The following is a 19,877-nucleotide window of genomic DNA, read 5'->3' on the forward strand; positions in this document are numbered from 1 at the left end:
CACCCCTCAGAGTGTGAACAGAGCACACAGCACACAGCCAACCACACACATTCTTAAACTTTCTCCTATTCTGAAAAGCATAACCACTAGTTTGACTCTATGAATCTACGACTTTATTGATTTTTCTCAAATTAGAACTGCTCTCGTCTTGACAGACAAACGCTTAATTGTGTCTAGTACGGTTTAAGGGCATCTGCTAAACGTCTAAATGTAAACACCACCCTCTCCAGCAGGGTTCTATAACTTGACTGCCTCTCCTTGGGCCTTGTTGTCATGCAGGCCCTAGATTGGGCACACACTTGCCACACACTATTATAAAAGAATGTATGAATGAAATGTACTTATATTCATTTATTCATATATTCATTTTTAAAATATGCATAGCAAATGCATATTATTCTGCCAGTAGTGGGAGCTATGCTAACATTGAGCAGACATAGGCTAGTCCTGGAAAGTCGCAATAATTGAGGCATCTGATGCAGTAATAAGATCGATGTAGGCCATAGGACATTCCAGCATTCATTGTTTATGTCAATAAATTTGAAAATGCAGCACTCCTCATTGTATGAGGATGAATTACAATTTGGATTTGGTGGAAAAAGTGAGCCTCAAGACATTCAGTGAGATTCTGGTTATAGATTCTAATTAGCAAAATCGCTGAATAAATTCACACTCAGATTGAAAGCAGTTTACAGTCAAATTTCACAGAGTCTTTACCCCATTTCCAGAGCCAGGTACTACATGGCAAGTAGAGTATGAAGGCGAAATGAAAGTTAGAATTACCCAAGGTTATTCTATCAAATCAATGTCAGAAGGAAGCCAACCTAAAAGTAACTCTCTGAGGCCAATAGCTTATTAAATTATTCAATATCATATTGTAAAGCAGTATAGATGAGCTCCCCGAAAATTGATTTCTAAAAACAGTAGAAAGCCTGTTGCGAGCAACATACAGCAACTTTATTTTAAGATATCTTAAAAATGTAAATAAAAATACATTCAATTTAACATACTTGGTCTGCTACTCCCTGTAATTAACTGTGTTACAGGAATCCTTCAAGCCAAGCCAATACACACTCAGCACAGTTCTCTTCTCTTTTAATTGGGTGACTCATTCATATGTTAAAAAAACTCTATTAAAAAAGTGTGTGTGTGTGTGTGCGCGCGTGCATGTGTATAATCTTTCCATTCATTCTTTCTCTCCACTCAGTTATGTGCCAAGGATGTAAATAGCACTTCCAGGGCATAGTGGTTTTAGTCATTCCAGGCCGTACTAGAAGCAAGCAAGCTCGGGACAGTAACATACTTAGTAGGAATGGGATGACATTCTATGCCACTGGGAGTACAATTTCCACCCATTGGGTGGATCAGTTTCTATTTTTCCATTTCATCTTATTTCTCAATTTTTTCAGTTTTTTTTCGACTATTACTGCCTGCAACTTCTGATCTGAATTTCATATTTTTGAGAAATGTACATAGAGGCCTCGGAGAGTTGCCCTCATGTGTGCCACTACTGCGGTATTCCTCCAGCCTGTGCCTCTCTCTCTCTCCCTCTCTCCCTCTCTCCCTCTCTCCCTCTCTCCCCCAGCCTACTACCAGATGTTATGAACACACAAACATGTCAGTAGGTCCTCTTCAGGATACATTTATCATTTATCAAGCCACATCTATTTTAAAGGACATGAATAAAATCAAACCACAGTGACTGGTGGAATATGGGCCATTATTGCAGATATTACTTATAGCTCATGAATTATGCAAACGTGTGAAAGGTTTTAGGGACACACCCACTTCCATTTGCAGGACAAAACTGGGTGATTAACATGCAGCCTGGAAAACTGATAAGGGGCCAAGCAGAGTCCCAGGGGGCACTCCTGGTATGCGGGGGGACAGCACATTCTCTGGATTACTGCCCTGATTGCACCCCTGGGGTCAGAAAACCTGGGGTGAGGAGAGAGTGCGGCCATTTCTGTGGAAAGTTCACGCTCAGACTGGTGAGCAGTGCCTGCAGGACGGAGAGCAGGAAGGCACGGGAAGGGCCTGTTTCATCACATTCAGCCCTCAGCCCACTGCCCCAATTCACACGGCCAGCATTCTGCCTTATGACGCTTCACATGCTCCTAATGCCCCAAAAACTGATTTTCCAAAAAACTGAGATACAGGGATGGGAGGGGGGGGGGGGTGTGACTTGAAAGGAAAACTATCTTAATTGCATTTTGAATAAATGCCTAACAGCTCTGAGTCATAATCATGCATGTAGTCATAGATTTTGAGGAACTGTACAATTTAACTGCATTATACAGTAACCTAACTGGAATGCAACTTCATGCTACAGCCTTGCTTTGTTCATATTAGCCGTCATTTTGCTGGCTATCAAGAAAGCCTTTCAATGCTTGGAATTTATTACCATAAGCTTAAATTGTAGGCAAGCGCCCAGTGCCTCTATTGACAATACATTGCCTCTCTTTCTACGTTGGCAAGATCATTCTGGTCTTCTGAGAAGTAGACTAGCCCTTACGCGTTTCTGAACGTACACTGGGAAAGGATCAAGTTTAGTCTATCTGAGAAAGTGTGTACATTCCTTTCCTCAGTAAGGCTGGCTATCAAAAATGCTGCACAGAAAAACACATTTCTTTTTTACACCAAACAGCGATTTTTGAAAATGCAGATGTTTAAAAACAAGAGATTACACTTCAGCTTCAGCCTACAGTTTTCATAACATGAGATGGGAGTCCAGGCCTAGTCAGGGACAAAAAGCAGTTATGTGGGAGGAAACGTGTACAGTTCTGTGCACACATCCCAGTTAAGAGAAACTGAAAGGCAGGGGTCCCCAACTATGGTTGTGGAGAGCCAGGGGGTCACACCATACAGATCCAAGATACCAGGGGACATGAATTAACAATGTAATCAACTGCTTCAGGTGATGTATAAAGTGCTGAGCAACAATGAGAGCCAGCAGACCATGCAGCGCGACCATGTCTATGGGCCAGTGTTTCACTGGGAACATTTAAATAGCCAATGGCATATGTGTAAGGGGTAAATCTAGTATAAACACATATTGTGGGGGGGGATCATGAAAGTGTTGTACACAGGTCAATGGAGAATTTACTGATGAATCCACTCAAAACTTTCAGCAGCTTGCAAAATCGATCTACTTGGCAGATCTCTTACCCGATACACACTGTACAATGAATCACGTCTGACTAGTATTAGTATGATCACCATGGCCGACATTTTCTCGATACACAATATCTCAATAATTACTGAAATAAGGTGAATGTATAAAAATTTTTGAAATACTAAATCATACCAATCAAAAAACATGTTTCTAAAATATATCCACTATATATATATATATATATATATATATATATACACATATATATATATATATATATCCACTGTCAAAACCTACTGAGAATAAGAAGTGCTTCCCCTGTAGCTGGCTATTATTCTTCTTCTTCAGTTTTATAGGTGGTTGACCAAAGGCAAGGTGCAACAGCTGGTTATTTCGGGAATGGCTGTGATATAAATTTATGACGATTAAATAAATGGCCATTACTGTTTTTTACCAAGATATATAGTTATATTGATCATCATCCCATCCCAATCCCTGACATTTAAGGGCTGTGTAGCATGTCCTTTAAAGTTCACCTCCGTCTCGCTCAGCTAAGAAATCCTATTTTATGTTGGGTTAGATTGTTCTTTCACAATTAAGGGCAAGTGTTTGACGGCAAAGGTTGTAGCCTTAGCTGAATGTATGTACAGAGGAGCATATGGGTGAACAGAGCAGAAGGTGGGAATAAGGTATGTAGTGGGTCAGAATTATTTTTGACCCAAAAAGAAAACCCCAGGCATTTTTAGGGGAGTTTGTTAACAGACATTTCCAATTGACCGGATGGCACGAGATCCAATCATCTCTGTTGTGTGCCACTGTTTATGTTACTGAGTGGCGGTTTTTACACTTTGTCCAGAGCAGCATTCAACATTGCTGGTTCACAGGGCACCTTTGAGCTGTGTGGTCATTTAGCCTCCTCGGATTTGGCACATCCGGCAAGACGCATTCTTCGGGGATCATTTAAACATGCTTAATCAAATGCTTTCCAGAAGGCCTCCATTTGGAGAGGCGAGCATCTGCTCTCCTGCACGACATGGCCTGGCCTGCACACGCGGCAGCCTTCGCGCAAATCGCACGATTAACTTCTCACAACGTGGAGCTGGGCACCTATGGCATCACTTCCTTTCATTTTGGGGATTGTGCGGTTGGGTTAAATAACTTAGGAATGCCTGGATTAGCCGGGGCTTAGGGCACAGCGACAACCAGCGAGGTGGGGACACGGGCTGGAGGAAAGGTCTGAGGTTCTCGGTCTTAATTAAAAGTTGAAGCTGCCTTTTTGTCATTTCGGGAACGTCTCACAGAGAGCACCGTTAAATTGAATTTATTGCCGCGGAGACTGGGCGCCCCAAGGACACACGCTGCTCGGATGTGTGATCGAACAGCAACCAGCACCAGCCAGGAGCCGGGGAGGAGGGGGGGCACAGGAGGAGGTCTGGGGGGGGGGGTCAGGGCAGGGCAGAAGAAAGTGGTCTGGATGTTTCTCAAATTCACTCAAAAGCCTCTTCGTCTTGAACCACAACAAAAAGGCTGCACTGCTGACCCCAACCGTAACCCGATAAGGGCCAGTGCTCAGCCACCCGACTGCAGTTCAAACGCACTAAAAAAGACAGGGCCACTGCAGTTAAGACTGCCAAGCACCAGGCCAGCATTCATTCAGATTGCATTACACAAGCCTTTTGTAATAAGAGAGAAACAGAAAACATTTTTAACATCTTAAGATCTTACAGAACCAAAACAACACAGAGGCCAAGATGGCCGCCACAGATAATAAACTGCTGCTTATGTGGCATTTTGGAATAACATGCATTTCCTTCCTGAATATACCTACAACCCCCACCCCAAAAATTTCCCAACAGTGGAAATGCAGACATCATGGCATGATAAATGTTGTATGAATGCACCAAAAACCGCAACAGACTTTTAATTCTTTTTTTAAATTAAACCGAGGACGACTCATCACAAACAGGATATTTAGGCGAGATGTTTTAATGAGTGTGCACTTTGGAATACCCCCGTAAATTTAAAAGCTTCATTAGCATCAGATCAAAGCACTCTGTGATGCACATTTGGTGCAGGGAACTTTCACACACACGCGGGGGATGGCATACACATATACACGCACACACACACACACAATTAGTGGCCGCTGTATTTGGTATCTAGACCCCTCCAGAACAGCCTGAATTATTCCACAAGGTGCTGGAAACATTCCTTAAGGATTTATTTTTTTGGTCCATGCTGACACGATAGTATTGCACAGTTCCTGCTGATCTCTCGGCCACACATTCATGCTGCCAAGCCCGCATTCAAAGGTGGACTGAGATCTGGGGTCCGTGCCATTGGAGTAAACTGCAGTCACTGTCATGTTCATGGAAATAGCTTGAGATGATTTGTGCTTTGTGACATGGTGCAATACTCTGCTTCAAATATCCATTTGAAAAAGGGTTGACTGTGAACATCACTTTACATTGGATGTCAACAGCTATGTTGTTTTCACTCATTAAATTTAGCAACGACGCTCTGGTTCAGTTGTAACCAGTTAATTTAGCTAGCTAGTTAGTTAAATAGCAGAATGTGATTCCATTGTTAATAGCCAAGCAGATTATCATTTGTATGGTGTTAAATAATAAAAAAACAAGCAGAACAACTAAATTTCTCATTAAAATCAATTAACTAAATAGGAATTAATGCATGCGTCAACCATCGAGAGATGAACCTCGGCGATTCTCCAACTTTGACGCTACCATCGAACGTGACGCGACGGCCACAGAGAAGCCGCTGTCATTAATAACAATGGATTCGTCCCCAGTTGAACTGTTGAAATATGGCAGGATGGATAAACAAATTGAAGTTCTTTATGACACATTCTGTCCCAAGCACCTGCACGTTTCAGCAGAAATCGAGAATCGACGGACCACTCTTCAACTGTCCAGTTTGGGTCATTGTGTCCACTATAGACTCATCTTCCAGATCTTAGCTGACAGGACAGGAAGACCTGATATGGTATGTTGCTCCTGTAGCCCATCCACCTCAAGGTTCAACTGGTTGTGCATTCAGAGATGCCCTTCTAAACACCACTGTTGTTAAACAGCTGCTATTTGAACAATTAGGGCCCTGCAGTTAGCTTGAACAAGTCTGCCCATTCTCCTCTGACCTCTTTCATTAACAAGGTATTTTCCACCACAGAACTGCCACACACTGGATGTTGTTCGTTGCACCATTCTCAGAAAAATCCATACTGAAGTGCTTGAAAATCCCAGGAGGTCAGCTGTTTAAGAAATGCTGGAACCACCACACCTGGTACCAACAATCATACAATGGTCAAAGTAGCTTCAACCCATTGTAATGTTTGGACCAACAACAGCTAATGTTCTTCACCATATGTGTATGCACAGTAAACTGAGTTTCAGCCACATGACTTGCTGTTTGGAGGAGCAGGCCACTGGCATTATCCAGCAGGTGTACCTAATAAAGTGGCCACTGAGTGTACATATACATGGCATACAATTGTAAACTGCTATGCCATTACATGTCCAAATTGATATATACATTTCATTCCTCATTTACAGATTTAGTCAATTTCATACACATTCCACCCATCAAAACAACAATTTCTTTAAGGTACCAACAGAAACAGATCCCTTACATGTCAATTCTTTTTTGACTGGACGCATGAATCATTTCATAATCAGTCTTGTGAGGTTGTTCACTGGCCGTTCCGACTTGTTTCTCCACAGATCATTTTCAAATCATAATGTTTTCAGAAAGCTTCAATTTCATTTCCAGCTCAAACCCGATTACGCACGTCAGACGATAAAAGGTCATGAAAACGGATCCTTTTTTCAGAGAACAGCCATGGGTGCTGCCTGACAACACCTCGCTGTGCGGAACTGAAACTGCAGCCGTAACGCTATTGAAAGGGGCACGTGTGCGGGACATAACAAAAGCAGAGGATTATATCAAATCCTGCAGTGCCTTTTCACAAGACTACCTTAAGCATATTATGAGAAAAAAAAAAAAACTGGCTTATGGAGATTAGTCCTAATTGCCACTGCAACATACCAGGCCAAAGCACAGCAAGATTAAAAAAACGAAAAATAAGTTAACAAAAGTCTTGAATGCGTTTACTGTCAGGTAATGACACTCAGAGGTAGCTACAGTCAAGAAAACATCCCAGAATCAATGAACAGATGGGGACATCTATACCACGCTTGTTCCAATTTGCTATCCAGGCAAGTCCCCACCTAGGCCTTATTGTTTGCTAGACAATGCTTAAGTGGGAGCAACCAAATCCCACTTTGACAGTACGACAGCAAACAGCTGGTAAAGTTTTTAAACCCGAAAGACTGGTACTGCTCTAAAAAATTACGAAAACCAAAAAAAACAAGAATCGGGAAGGAGGGTTTGAGGGAGGCAGATAAAGGCGCTAAGCACAGAATGTTCCTCGGCAACGGGTTTGTGGTAGGCCGAGCCCTGCCTTCGCTCCAGTACCGCCCGCTGTCCCCGACGCTGGGATTATCCAAAAACTAAATTCTGTGACCGAACCGACGAATCACAGCGCGCCATGACACTACGAGCGCGTTCAGCACCTGTCAATCACGTCCTTCGGCTGTGGGGAGGTGTTGCGCGGCAGGAAGTGCCTGATGGTCCCGCAGTTTCCCAGATGAGCACGGATTCGGCCCGGGCGCCTCCCTCCCCCGCGTGGAGGGGATGTGGTGGCAGGGGGGCTTTAATGGCCCGATCGTCCCCACCGCGGAGCAGACAGGCATGGGTTCACCACCGCCCTGCCAGACACAGCCTGGGGCCCAGGTGAAGGGTTCATCAGAAGCAATAAAACAGAGCAGCAGGCTTAGAGTACCTGGGGCTGTCCGAGGCTAAATACCGCTGGCTTACCTTAAAATTACCATTGGTATCAAATGTCTAATTACAGTCTGAAATTCATTTGAGATTTTCTGGAAAAATTCTATACTGTATAAATACTATATAAATGTAAAGCCCATGCAAAAGGTTTAGACCATATAAAGTCAATTTTCCTCAATCCTAACTCAAACCCAGACGTGGTTCAACTCTTTTATAGACCTTCCCATGATTATCATTTGATCATAGCTGGGAGTCTCATTAACTCTGGACCTGAGGCAAATCTAATATTTTCCACATTTTATGAAAATAAGAATATTTGTGCTTTTTTCGTATTCTTTGGGAATGGATTCAATGGAAAATATGGATATAATCTTGATTGGAGGCAATGTGGACCACTCCCCAACCATTCTCTGTAGCATTCTCCATGCCCTGACTGCTACAACCCCACGGCAAATTAAGCATCACATAAATGTGGGCGTTTAAGTTCAGCGATCTTGCTACAGTGACACGTGGTGCTTCAGGTCCGAGGGAGCGAAGAGAGAAAGCGATGATCCCTTTGAACAGCTGTCGGTGAGGATCCCGTACACTAATACCATTATGCCACGTTTTGCTTTAGGATCCAGAGTGAAATGGCTGTTCAGCTAAGAAGACGCACACGACGACAACAACAACAACAACGCTTTAGCCTGCTTTTCTTAAATCGGTTCAGAGGCTTAGCTCTCCCAAGAGAAAGCGCTATTGTTCGTATGGGGGGTCTTAACACAGAGGCTCTAAAATGGTGGGCCAGGATAGAAAAGTTACAACACGCTTACAAAAATGTTACTGCATCTTATACATTTCACAAAGTGGAAACACTTCACAGCACTAGTTATACACATTATACATGTTGTCAATATGAGGAAAATACTTATAATGTGAGTTGCGTGTATATATAGGGCTACAGTTTAAGAGGCGAAGGGGTACAGAAAATGTACTTGAATGTACTTAAACTGTTCTTTTGAGAATCACCGTCTAAATGTGAACACTGCTTGAGGGGGGAGAGACTCAGTACTCACAGTTTGAATGACTACAAAGAAGGGCGTGGCTATTGTATCACAGAGTGAGCCACTTAATCACAATCACTCCTGTGGGAAACATTAACAGGAACCCATCTGGAGCCTTATCCCTCCCAACAATTAGTCTAAAGACCACGTGCCTGCAAGTGACAGGTTAAAGATGTGCTAATTGCTGTGGCCGCAGATTAAAAATGCAGACCTTAAGTTAATACTCTGCCTTCACAAGGCTAGTTAATCGTTCACACTTCCCTACTAGCTATGCTACCAATACGGCCAACAGAATCAAAGAGAAGACCTGGACACGAATCTCAATGCATTACATTACAATGCCAAGCTGGATGCTATATTGCCTCGCAGCTGTTGAAAACTGAATGAAAACAGCCAAAAAATGCTGTGCCCAGACTGCTGCAGACTGGAATTTCACAGATAACATGTTCCGTGAACATTTTAGTCGACACAAATTCCAACCCTAAAAACAGAATGAGTGGGAAGGCACTAAGTCCCATATGACAAGTTTTTCTGCAAGGAAATTTGGAATCCTTGAATTTTCCTTATTGAAAAAAATAATAATAATCAGGGGATTCAGCTATTTTAAAAGCTCCTAAAAAACTAGTTCAACAACCAGTGGTCAACCATTGTTGACAGTTTGAACCAGAGAAACGTGGACATGGCTACAGACTGTAAAGTGTGAGTCCATGAGCAACAAAAACCCTGTGGAATGCAAGTAATCAGGCTTTAATGACCAGCAAGCTCTGCGCGTGTCACAAAGACATAGAGTTCCCATTGGCTAAGATAAAGAGCTAGTTTTTACTGTAGGGGTGATCATGGCCTCTCCAAACCCCCATAAACAAGATGCTGTAATCTTCTCCGTACTCACATTTCGTCCACAACAATGCCACATTTTGTTTTTTTGGGAATGCCCAATTCCATCCCTAGTTGGAATGTCCAATCATCCAATTAACTACTTACAGATGCATTCACATAGCAATTCCTGCTGTCGATTCTGGAAAAGTGTAGGCATCTCCTCCAAAACACGCAGTGCTGCCAGCCTACTTATTTTCACACCGCAGCCCACCGGCCAATCTCGCCTAAAACTGAGTCTGAGGAGGATACTTCACGTGTGGCTTTAGCAAGCAGGCCCCAGGCCCCCGACTGACCCACAGGGGTCATTACAGAGCGATTAAACACGGACCCCCTAACCTACTGAACCCTCCTACCCCTGGGCCAGGCGCTGGCCAGCTGTGCGTCGTTCCTGCAGGGCTGCCGGGCACGTACTGGCACTGCCGCAGCCCGTAACCGCGGGGATCCGTAATCACACTACAACCGTGCCTTCAAATAATGAGCCACCACCGGAAGAAATGTTGCAGGGTGCGAGAAACACATCTGCATTCCACAGTAGTCGAAGGTGTCTTCAACACAACCCCCACCTTCACCGCACAGCTTTCCTCCTTCTGTGAGATCGCCAAGTTCGAGGCAATTCCTCCCGTCGTACGCTCCTACGAGAACAGCCTGCCCGCAGTCCGCCTGCACTGGCTGCATACAGAGCAGAGACTGCACAGCTCGGCTGGGAGACTGGACAGCTCGACTGGGAGACTGCACAGCCATAAGAGGCTGCTGGTAGCATCTATGATGACTTAATTTTTCTAATAAAAATCATGTGCATGACTGCAGATCTAAGCTTGGTCTCCAGTTTTATAGAAACAGTATGTCAGGTAAGGTCACGTGAAGGACGACAGATAAAGAAAATTGGTTCATATTTGGGGAGACTTTGGAGCTGGATTTTACACATCTGGGTGCTATTACAATGGTACAAGAAATTTCTCAGCTTTTTTCTTCGAGTTACATACCTCTGAAGCAACTACACCACAAAAATAAAATGCATAGCCTTCCAAGTACGAGGACATTCACAGCACATCAGTAGAAAATGAGACAGCCCACCAATCCCTGGGACAACGCAGGTATTCTTGAGCCAAGAATCTCAAATCTTGAATCTCTCTGCACATACAAGTGGTTGAAACCAAAATTCTGGCTGGGGATAGCTATTTTAGCACACAAACAGCAGTAAATTAGCCGTCTGAGGAAAAGGGGGGGAATCTTCCGAGGCAAACACTCTTCTCCATCATGCAGCTCTGGCACAGGGACTACCTTTTACAAGCCCTAAAAAACATAAGCAACGCAGCCATAAGCCTGACTTGTCTCCATGACGCCACCATCGTTCTGTGAGAGTTCAGTCTTGCTGGAGCAGTCCGCCAAGCGCCGAACGATGGAGGCCGTTTCTCTTCGCTCTGCAGTCTCCCCAGCGGAGGCGAGCCGCCTCGGGAGTCAAAGCCCCAGAGGACTGCAGAGTCAAAGCCCCAAAAGACTGTCGACACGGCAATCCTGGACAACAGGGAGAGACACCACACCGAGACTCGCCGCCTCAGTTGAAAAGGCAGCCAGACAGTAAAATGTGTGCCCTTTTCCCGCCGTGATGAAATGCAGTTCTTCTCGCAGCATGGCTGCTCAAGCTTCTGCTCAGAGGTCAGCCATAAATGTCCAGAGCTCTTATGACACAGCAAGCTAAAGAGTGCTGATAAGAGTACCAAGGACAGAGAGACGAGGGGGGGGGGCGGAATTATGTAAACAGATGACACAAGAGTACTGAAAAATACATGAATCCAAGAGCACTGCTTTGTAAATGGACACTAATTTGCAATAAAGGATGGCTATCGAATCATTTTGTTTGATAAGAGCATATTTTCATAAGCAAAAAGGCTTCTGAGCTTAATCATTGCTTACATGAATTGCTCAACAGTGGTCCTAAGTATTTTATAGCATCCTGGGGATCTTTTGTAAAATATTGTGAAGTGGGGCCTTTTGACCTGTTGAACAAACACAGGAAATAAACCAGCTGCTACATTAGACAACTGCAGGGGTGAGTATACCAGATTTTCCATGTGATCCTGTGATCCATGTGAACCTACACAGAGTATTCTTTAAATGTGATCCCTAGTACTCACGCAAAAGCATGCACACGCACACAAAACCACAGTGTCAAATTAGTAATCTGTGACCGCACATTTCCATCCAACCACCCACCCGAGATCAAAACCACCCATGCTCTTGGGTTTGAGCTGCTGCCTCTAGAGTCCTGCATCCACCCACCCTAACAGCCAAACTCGCCCTGCCCCTCCACACGGAGCCCCTGCATCGCGTGCCTTCACCCTCACAGGAGGGGCAGGGCAGGCTGTGTGCCGAATCATGCTAGGCCCCCTCTACGTCCCCATCCTTGTTAAGCAGCCACGAGTCCCTCTACCCCCCCTCGTCCATGCACGCCGCCTGTACAGAATTACCCCCAGTCGACGGCAGTAAAAGTCTGAAAATTCCATCTGGGGCTGAGAGGTTCCCTCCCCCGTTCAGTCACACATACTTCCTGGATTAATGGCCTTTCTCCATCCAGATGTTGCTTTGCAGGGTGTGGGGATGGGAAGGGGGATGGTGAGAGAGAGAGAAAAAGAGAGAGAGTGTGTGTGTGTGTGTGTGTGTGTTTGGGTGTGTGTGTTTGGGTGGGGGGCAGCTGCTCAGTTCTCTCCTTAACCCCTGATCTGATGGTCTACTCAACATCTGTTTTTTCCTGCACTTATTTCCAGTAAAAAGGGCTCTGAGGAGATTACCACCACATTTCCGGCATTGGGTATTACGCAAACAGTGCCATGGAAAGGACACTCTCCTCAGATTAGCGCCCATCTCCGCTCCTCACACCCGGCTTTCCAAATAAACAGCCATCAGGAGAGTTTCTCCCGTGCAGAATTCTCCCTGCAGACACCACTTTGTTTGCCCAGTTTTCTCAACTGTTCCAAAGGTTGACCCTTTCTATCCCCAGCCCACCAATCTCCTGCTTCATCTGAAAGAGTCATGTGGCAGAACATCCGGCGTGGTCTATATTCTGCTCAAACAAACTCCATGTCCAACTGCGAGCCTGCCAGGCACAGGTCCTGAGCCCACCTCCAAGCAGGGGTCTTTCCCGGGGCCTTGACCGCGTAGCCTAAATTAACTTCGCATTAGCTCCTCCAATGACCTGATCCCCATAGATTGGGCACAGATGTACTCTCTGGGTTGAGTCAGATCTACCAAATTTGACACCTGGGTGCGGAAATAGAAAGTACTGCCCATCCTTTGTTCCAGGAAGCACTGGTGGTCAAAAAGCTAAGGTTGGGGACTTTGTAGCCAAAAGGGAAAACAAAATTCCCCTCTACATAACTTATATAACACAAATTTTGCTCACTATTAAAGGAGTAGAAAATGAGAGAAAGCACACGAAAGAAAGTACAGAGAACAAAAAAGAATAAACTCCTAATAAGTGCTGCATTGCGAAGATTTAAAATGATAAACCAGGCATATTCCTCATCCACCAGATTTACTTTCTTGATTGTAAATATTGCATCATACATCTTGAATGGATATTTATCTGCCTGGGGGCACCACTGAAATGTGTCCCAATATTTTTAGCCCAATAATATTAACTGGCATTAAGTCATTGGCCCACCATTTCAAACCCTGGAACATCTATAAAATTCCTCTGGTATTGTATACTTACCTACAATGCGTTTGTTTGTGAAAATACACATCAAATCTAGGAACAGAAGAAGAAGTCTTGATGATTGTGCATTTTGCTGTACCCCATTTGGACTAACAGTGAGCTTGGATGATTACAGCACATGCAGATACAGCAGAAGACGATACACATACTTTTCTTCCCTGCGATGCAATTGACCAAATAGTCTATGCTATGCTGAATACATGAGAATGCATCCAGAAAAACAAACTTTCTGGCAACAATATTTTACACACGATAAACAAGCCAGCTTCAACTTGACCTCTGCTTGAGCCTCATGCCTTGTTGAAGGGTTTTGCGAACATACGGTTGGCCGGGGTCAATTTTGCCATGGAAAAGACCTCTGGTTCGCCTCAGGTACAGCTGTCCTATGGCTAAACTGGGTCAGCGCAAGTGCGTCGCAAGTTTCTCAGGCTCAAGAAACAATTACGTCTTTGACTCCTCACGGCAGAGGAGGCGGGGTAGTACGCCAGTGGATAAGACTGAGAACCAGGGCCATGTCAGCACGTCTGACTGCTTTGTGGTCCCGGCAGCTTCCTCAAAGGCAGCTGGAGGGGAGGGGGGCCAGAGGTCGGAATACAGAAATGGCACTAACTGGAATTGGGTTAAAGTTATCACACATTCGACCAAATAGCAGGGCTAAAAAGATAATGATATTAAATTAAGAGCATTCGCTGAATTGCATTGATTGGCCATTGTAAATTCAACCATGAGAATATGTTACAGTGGGCATAAAAGCCTCAGAACAGTGGGAGGCTTCTCTAGCAGCATTTTGTGAGCCATTTACATAGTCCCGACATTACGCTTCAGTGAACACCAGGGGATGTATTTGAAACAGACGTGCAAAAGAAGGCTGACTTCATTGAAGTAGAAAGCATTTAAAGTTTTCTTTTTCACAAATGCTTTTTTGGTGAGACAAAGTGAAAATTATTGGGTGAAGTCATCCAATCAAGTGAAGGAAAAGAAATTAAAAAATTAATCACTCTTTTGAATATAGTTCAAATTGCCTTTCATAATCTAGCATACCCATACAGGGGACAGTATGCTGAAAGGCAAGGAGAATCAGACTGTTCCAAGCTGAGCGAGGAGAGGCCAGTGAGATTTGCCATGTTCCTCAGGACTTACAGCTGGTATGTACATCAAGGTCCTCTTGAGAAATGGATCAGGTGGGAGGAGCTCTAGGACTGCACAGGAAAACTGGAAAGTAAAGCAGTTTGGATGACCCCTTTTTCTACAGCAGACATGTAGTCAGGCTTGAAAGAATGGGAGCCAATCTGGCTGACCAGAAACAAGTTGCAACACGGCTATCTAACCATTGCTTTAACTGTAACCACTGCCAGCATTTGCCCAGGTCGAGACCAGGACTTTGCCTGCAGTAAGCCAAATAAACAAGCTCCAAATTTCTTCTACCTACATGTGATTGCTTTTTGCGACACACTTCTTTCTTTCCTTCTGCATTTCTGGCTGCATTGTAGTGAGACGGAGGGCAGACGGACAGCGAGACAGTGTGTGTGCAGTCCAGTGCTTCCAAAATGTTTTGGGCATACAAAGCACCTTCCACACACACACACACACACACACACACATCGATGAGCCCCATCTAACTTGCTTATTCCTCGTTAGGGTCACGGGGTGCTGGAGCCTATGCCAGCATGCATTGGGCGAAAGGCAGGAATACACCCAATCTATCACAGTAGAAATGGCACAACAGTAGAAATACACAAGAACTTAAACTAAGGAAGCTAGCCTGGTAGTAGCTCTTCAGCAGAAACCCCTCCCATGATATGTAAAGAATAAGGTGGAGGTTGTCTGCGCAGGTTGAACCGCAGCAGTCCCGTCCTCGTAATATGTCCCGCACACGTGGGGTTTGAAAGTTTCCTTCTTGGTTATTGTTGACATACGGAAATACCCTGGAACCATGGAAATACCTTCCCGACAAAAAGGATGGGCAGATTAGACATCAGCACAGTCTGAGATTACAGACGCCTCTCTGCCAGTGGGCAACAGCAGGAAGACAGCACATCACATCCAGACCTGGAGGCTGCCACTTCATCAATACAGGAGTGCACAGTTGACATTCCTTTAAAAAATGAGGTATGCAGCATTTCAAAATCTAAACTAATAAAAAGGTAATGTAAATATTCACATGGATTTGAGAATAAAACAAGGAGGCACTACTATCCATATTTTCGGAACATTACTGGATGTTAGTTTGAAGGGAAAAATACATCAGTAATGTGCACACTGCCTAACACACCAAATTATCCAACTGGTTTTCAAAACCAACTATGGCAAGGACATCCTTTGATCAACCACTTGTCATGGCCACTGAACTCTGACACTAAAGGAATATGCACTACATACATTCCGAAACACAGCAAGCGAATGCTTTTTCCATAATTAACTACCCTCACAGCCCCATTTAAGCCCATTAAAAGGTGGATCCCTCTAAGAACAAAGACAATTAAAGTCAAATTAAAATCAAAATATATGGTTGGTTTAAAACATACGTTGTTACTGTAGGTTCTTGGAGAAGCGTGTCATGTTAATAGCTTATCTCCATAATTGTCATTTTCGTTTAATCTCAAGGGATTTGTCCTGTAGGGAGATTCCAGAACGAAACTTGGTGTGTTAAATCAAAACGACATCGTTGCCTTTCAAAATCAAAATAATGAGACGTATAGGCCTAGTTTACCGAGTTGAAAACAACAGATAGTAGGCTATAGCTAAAATAAGATCCTATCTAACGAACGGGACGTATTAGCCTAGGTTCTTGGCACAGAACTAAACAGAATTGTTACAAACGATTCAAATGTAGCCTACGGGAATAATTTATTTCAAATAGCGGTATTCATTTGGGAATCAATTCGATTCTGAGAAATGTCAATTCAAAACAATAAGCGCTTTTAATAATTACAAAAAAACATGAGAAAAATGACTTGTGGGTGGACGACTGTTAACAAAAACCTGACACTTCCACGCATACGCCCTTTTCCTTTATTGCACCAAATGTCCTGGGAGGCGCGTGCATAATTGTTTCCAGAAGTTTGAATTTACAGCAACGTCTTGTAGTGAATGCAAGCTCTTTTTGGTGGCCAGTTCGCGCAGTTGGCCGCCTGTTGCATGTGCTCTGCAACAAGGGTCGCTTCTGTGTCACGAGAAAGAACACTTGTTGCATGTAAATAACGGGTAATTGACTATGCGAATGATACATGAATGCAAAGTACGATGGTGAAAAGTGTAGCTGGCCGACACCGATTTGGAGCCTCGGCTATTTGCATTATAATGGTGTTGCAAGATTTTTGTTTCACCACTCGTCCCAGTAAAACGAATGGAGGCCATTTCATCCGGGCTCATGTAGCCTAAACACCCGTATCTCCATCGCAAACCAGTTTTCAGAAGAACCGGTGATTTAAAATGCCATCTTTAAACGGACTGCTGCATCACCACTGGAAACCCGTAATCGCGCATTCGGCATAGAAAATACGTCAGTTGCATAAACCTCCCCATTGTACAAAGTAATTGACAAATATAACCTTTCGTAGCCTATGACAATTCTTCCAAAATAACACCCAGAAGATAGGCGCTCCTTCAGAGGGTAGGCTATGGGTGATGGATATGTATGAGTAAAACGGCTTTTAGATATGCTACCCAAACCTATGACTGCTATCTTCGTTTCAGTATCATCGCCACGCTAATATGCACGATTGCATAATAACGAAGAAAATAGAACTTGGACGATGGAAAGCGTAGCTTATGCTATAGCCTAGCCCTAGGTCGTTCTCATACGCGTAACCAGCGTTCTTTGCAGTTTAGGGTCGAAAAGTGAACGGCCATACAGTCATGTCAAAGAATGAACCATTGATCACATGGAACCGCAGAACAGTGGCGAACCTATATGAGACCAGGCCATTCCATTTCATCCCGTTCTACGCAGACCGACTACTTACTAACAAGTAGTCTAAGCCACGGGAAATACTTTGTGATAACATGAAAGCTATAACAAACCTCTGAACAATGAACGGCCATCGCATGTGTAAATACAGATCTTATATATAGCCTACAATATGCTGTGAATCGATTACCCCCTTTTCTCCCTCAAATGTTAATTTAACAAGCAATAAACAATTCACTGTTTACATACACAGCCAACACAGATGTGGTCACACACGTCGCGTTCATAATTATCCATGTAGAACATCCTTATACAACTAAAACAAAAACAGTGCCATTGTTACATTGGTTACGGATACGTCAAAACCATTGCATCTCAGGACGTAGTCTAAGATCAAATACAAAGGAGAAAACAAACGAATTGTTATATTTGATCATTCTTTTTCGCCGATGGTTGCGTCGGTCGGTGGCTCGCTATTTAGCTTAGCTTATGTTAATTTCATGAACAAGTGGCATGCATTACGGTACAGCCAGATTGGCTATGTACGATGCAAAAAAGCGTCGCTTTTTAAATGGTTTATAATCCAAACATAAGATATGAGACACATGAGGGAAAGTAAATGTGAATCAGTTCGACTAATCAATGTTACTTACCACCAATGGCTGTACTACCTGGAACGATAACCTCCGAACTGTGCAAAAATCCTAGGAAAAGCAATCCGGCAGCGAACATGTTTGTTACGGAAGATAACATTGTTCATACGGATTTTAAAAAAAAAATGAATAAAAATAAAAACAGAACAATGAATATTCCACACAACTGGACCGCTTTTCTGGTCCTGTCCAGTCGTAGCTAGCTGGGCGCCGTACCCCCAATGTTCTTGTGTATGTGCGCCCCCCAACACGCACAGAAACGCAGTAAATCCTGTATTCTCTCAATGATTAAAAATGCGTGGTTCCAAAAAGAAGGGTGAAAAAGCTTTGAGCCCTATGAGGCTACGGTTTGCTTTGATATGCGGCTACCATGTAGCCAATGTATTGATCATCAGCTAGCTTGCTTGCTTGCTAGCCAGCTATATTCACCAATAAAATTGAGAAATAACCTGGGCGGTCAGATATGGGAACAAACTATACGTTTGGGAGGCGGAAAACGTTTCCTTTGTTTGTATTTGTGATCTCCGTGACAGCTGGTAATATCGTTCAGTGCAAAAAAATAAAAAAATTTAAACGCGTTTTCCTTCACCACCCCACCGCCTCTGTTGCTGGTGGTTACAGATTGAGCGGAGGACGAGGTCCAGCTTCGGTACAGGGTTGCTGTATGACGTCACTCTCGCCAATGGTAAAACGGGATTCATTCAGCGAACACTAATCGCTTCTGTCTGTGATTGCCTTATATGCTCCACGTGATGTGTTTCCTCGAATGAGAGGTGAATGCGTTGAGTATATGTTGAAAAAACAGGATCAGCCCATATTCCGAAAAGTTGGGAGCTGGAGCTACGCGGCATTTTTCATGTGCGCAAGCGCTTGATTTGCCGTGTGCAGTGTTAATCACCCCACTTTCTTCTTTAAAAATTGTGTAGGCCTACTAGTTTTCTGGCTCTCTCATTCGTTTGATTGAACCATTATATGACAATGTACGGGAACAACGACCTTCTGAAATGTTTGTAACCGTATGAGGTACGAATTTGTAAATCAAATAGAGCGGTCTGTTATATTGCCCAAGTCTCAGCAACACGCAAAATGTGTTCTGTGTTTACAGCTATTTTTGCATATTACAATGTGTCTCATGAATAAACTAAATTGTAGATTGTAGATTGTAAGGCTAAAGCAAACTTTTACAGTGGTCATCTACTCATTATTGGGGTTTTTTTATACATACAAACACAGATAAAAACAGTTTGAGTTTTGTCTGAACTATTTTACAAAATCACCCCTTGGCTGGATAATGCCATGGCTGACTCAATTTGAAAAGATCGTTAAGATAAGATCCTCCAGGTATAGTGACCCACATTGTCAATGGCTGACAACACCATTGTATTGTATCTGACAAGATTACCAAGTTCGAGGAGGGCTTTGAATTTCAGATAATCCTAATGCCCTTCTAAATCTGTCACACCATATTGAAATTTACACTGAAAGAACTGGCCCTTACAATGCCCCATCTGCCAAGCTACCACATGCAGGCTCATCATTGGACCCTCTGGTAATATTAAAACGCCATTACATTCATATTAATGAAACAGACATTCTTTATTGTATGGTCCAATTTTATCAAGTTACTAATATGTGGGATATAACTTTGTCAACTTTTTGATTAAAAAAGTTAATAAATGCAACAGCTGTGTAAAGGTGTCTATCA

General features: G+C 43.5%; 1 protein-coding gene across 4 annotated transcripts in view; it reads right to left on the reverse strand.

Annotated features, from left to right (window-relative positions):
* LOC133109612 (low-density lipoprotein receptor-related protein 1-like) overlaps positions 1 to 18,777 on the reverse strand; it is a 151,054-nt gene extending 132,277 nt beyond the window's left edge. For all 4 annotated transcript variants that reach the window (XM_061219017.1, XM_061219014.1, XM_061219015.1 and 1 more), the window contains exon 1: positions 18,173 to 18,777. In XM_061219017.1, the coding sequence (XP_061075001.1) occupies positions 18,173 to 18,272 (100 nt within the window). In that variant the 5' untranslated portion in view covers positions 18,273 to 18,777. The remainder of the gene's footprint in view (positions 1 to 18,172) is intronic.
* Positions 18,778 to 19,877: the final 1,100 nt, after the last annotated feature.

The sequence above is a fragment of the Conger conger genome, chromosome 14, assembly GCF_963514075.1.
Source record: "Conger conger chromosome 14, fConCon1.1, whole genome shotgun sequence".
Lineage (NCBI taxonomy): Eukaryota > Metazoa > Chordata > Actinopteri > Anguilliformes > Congridae > Conger > Conger conger.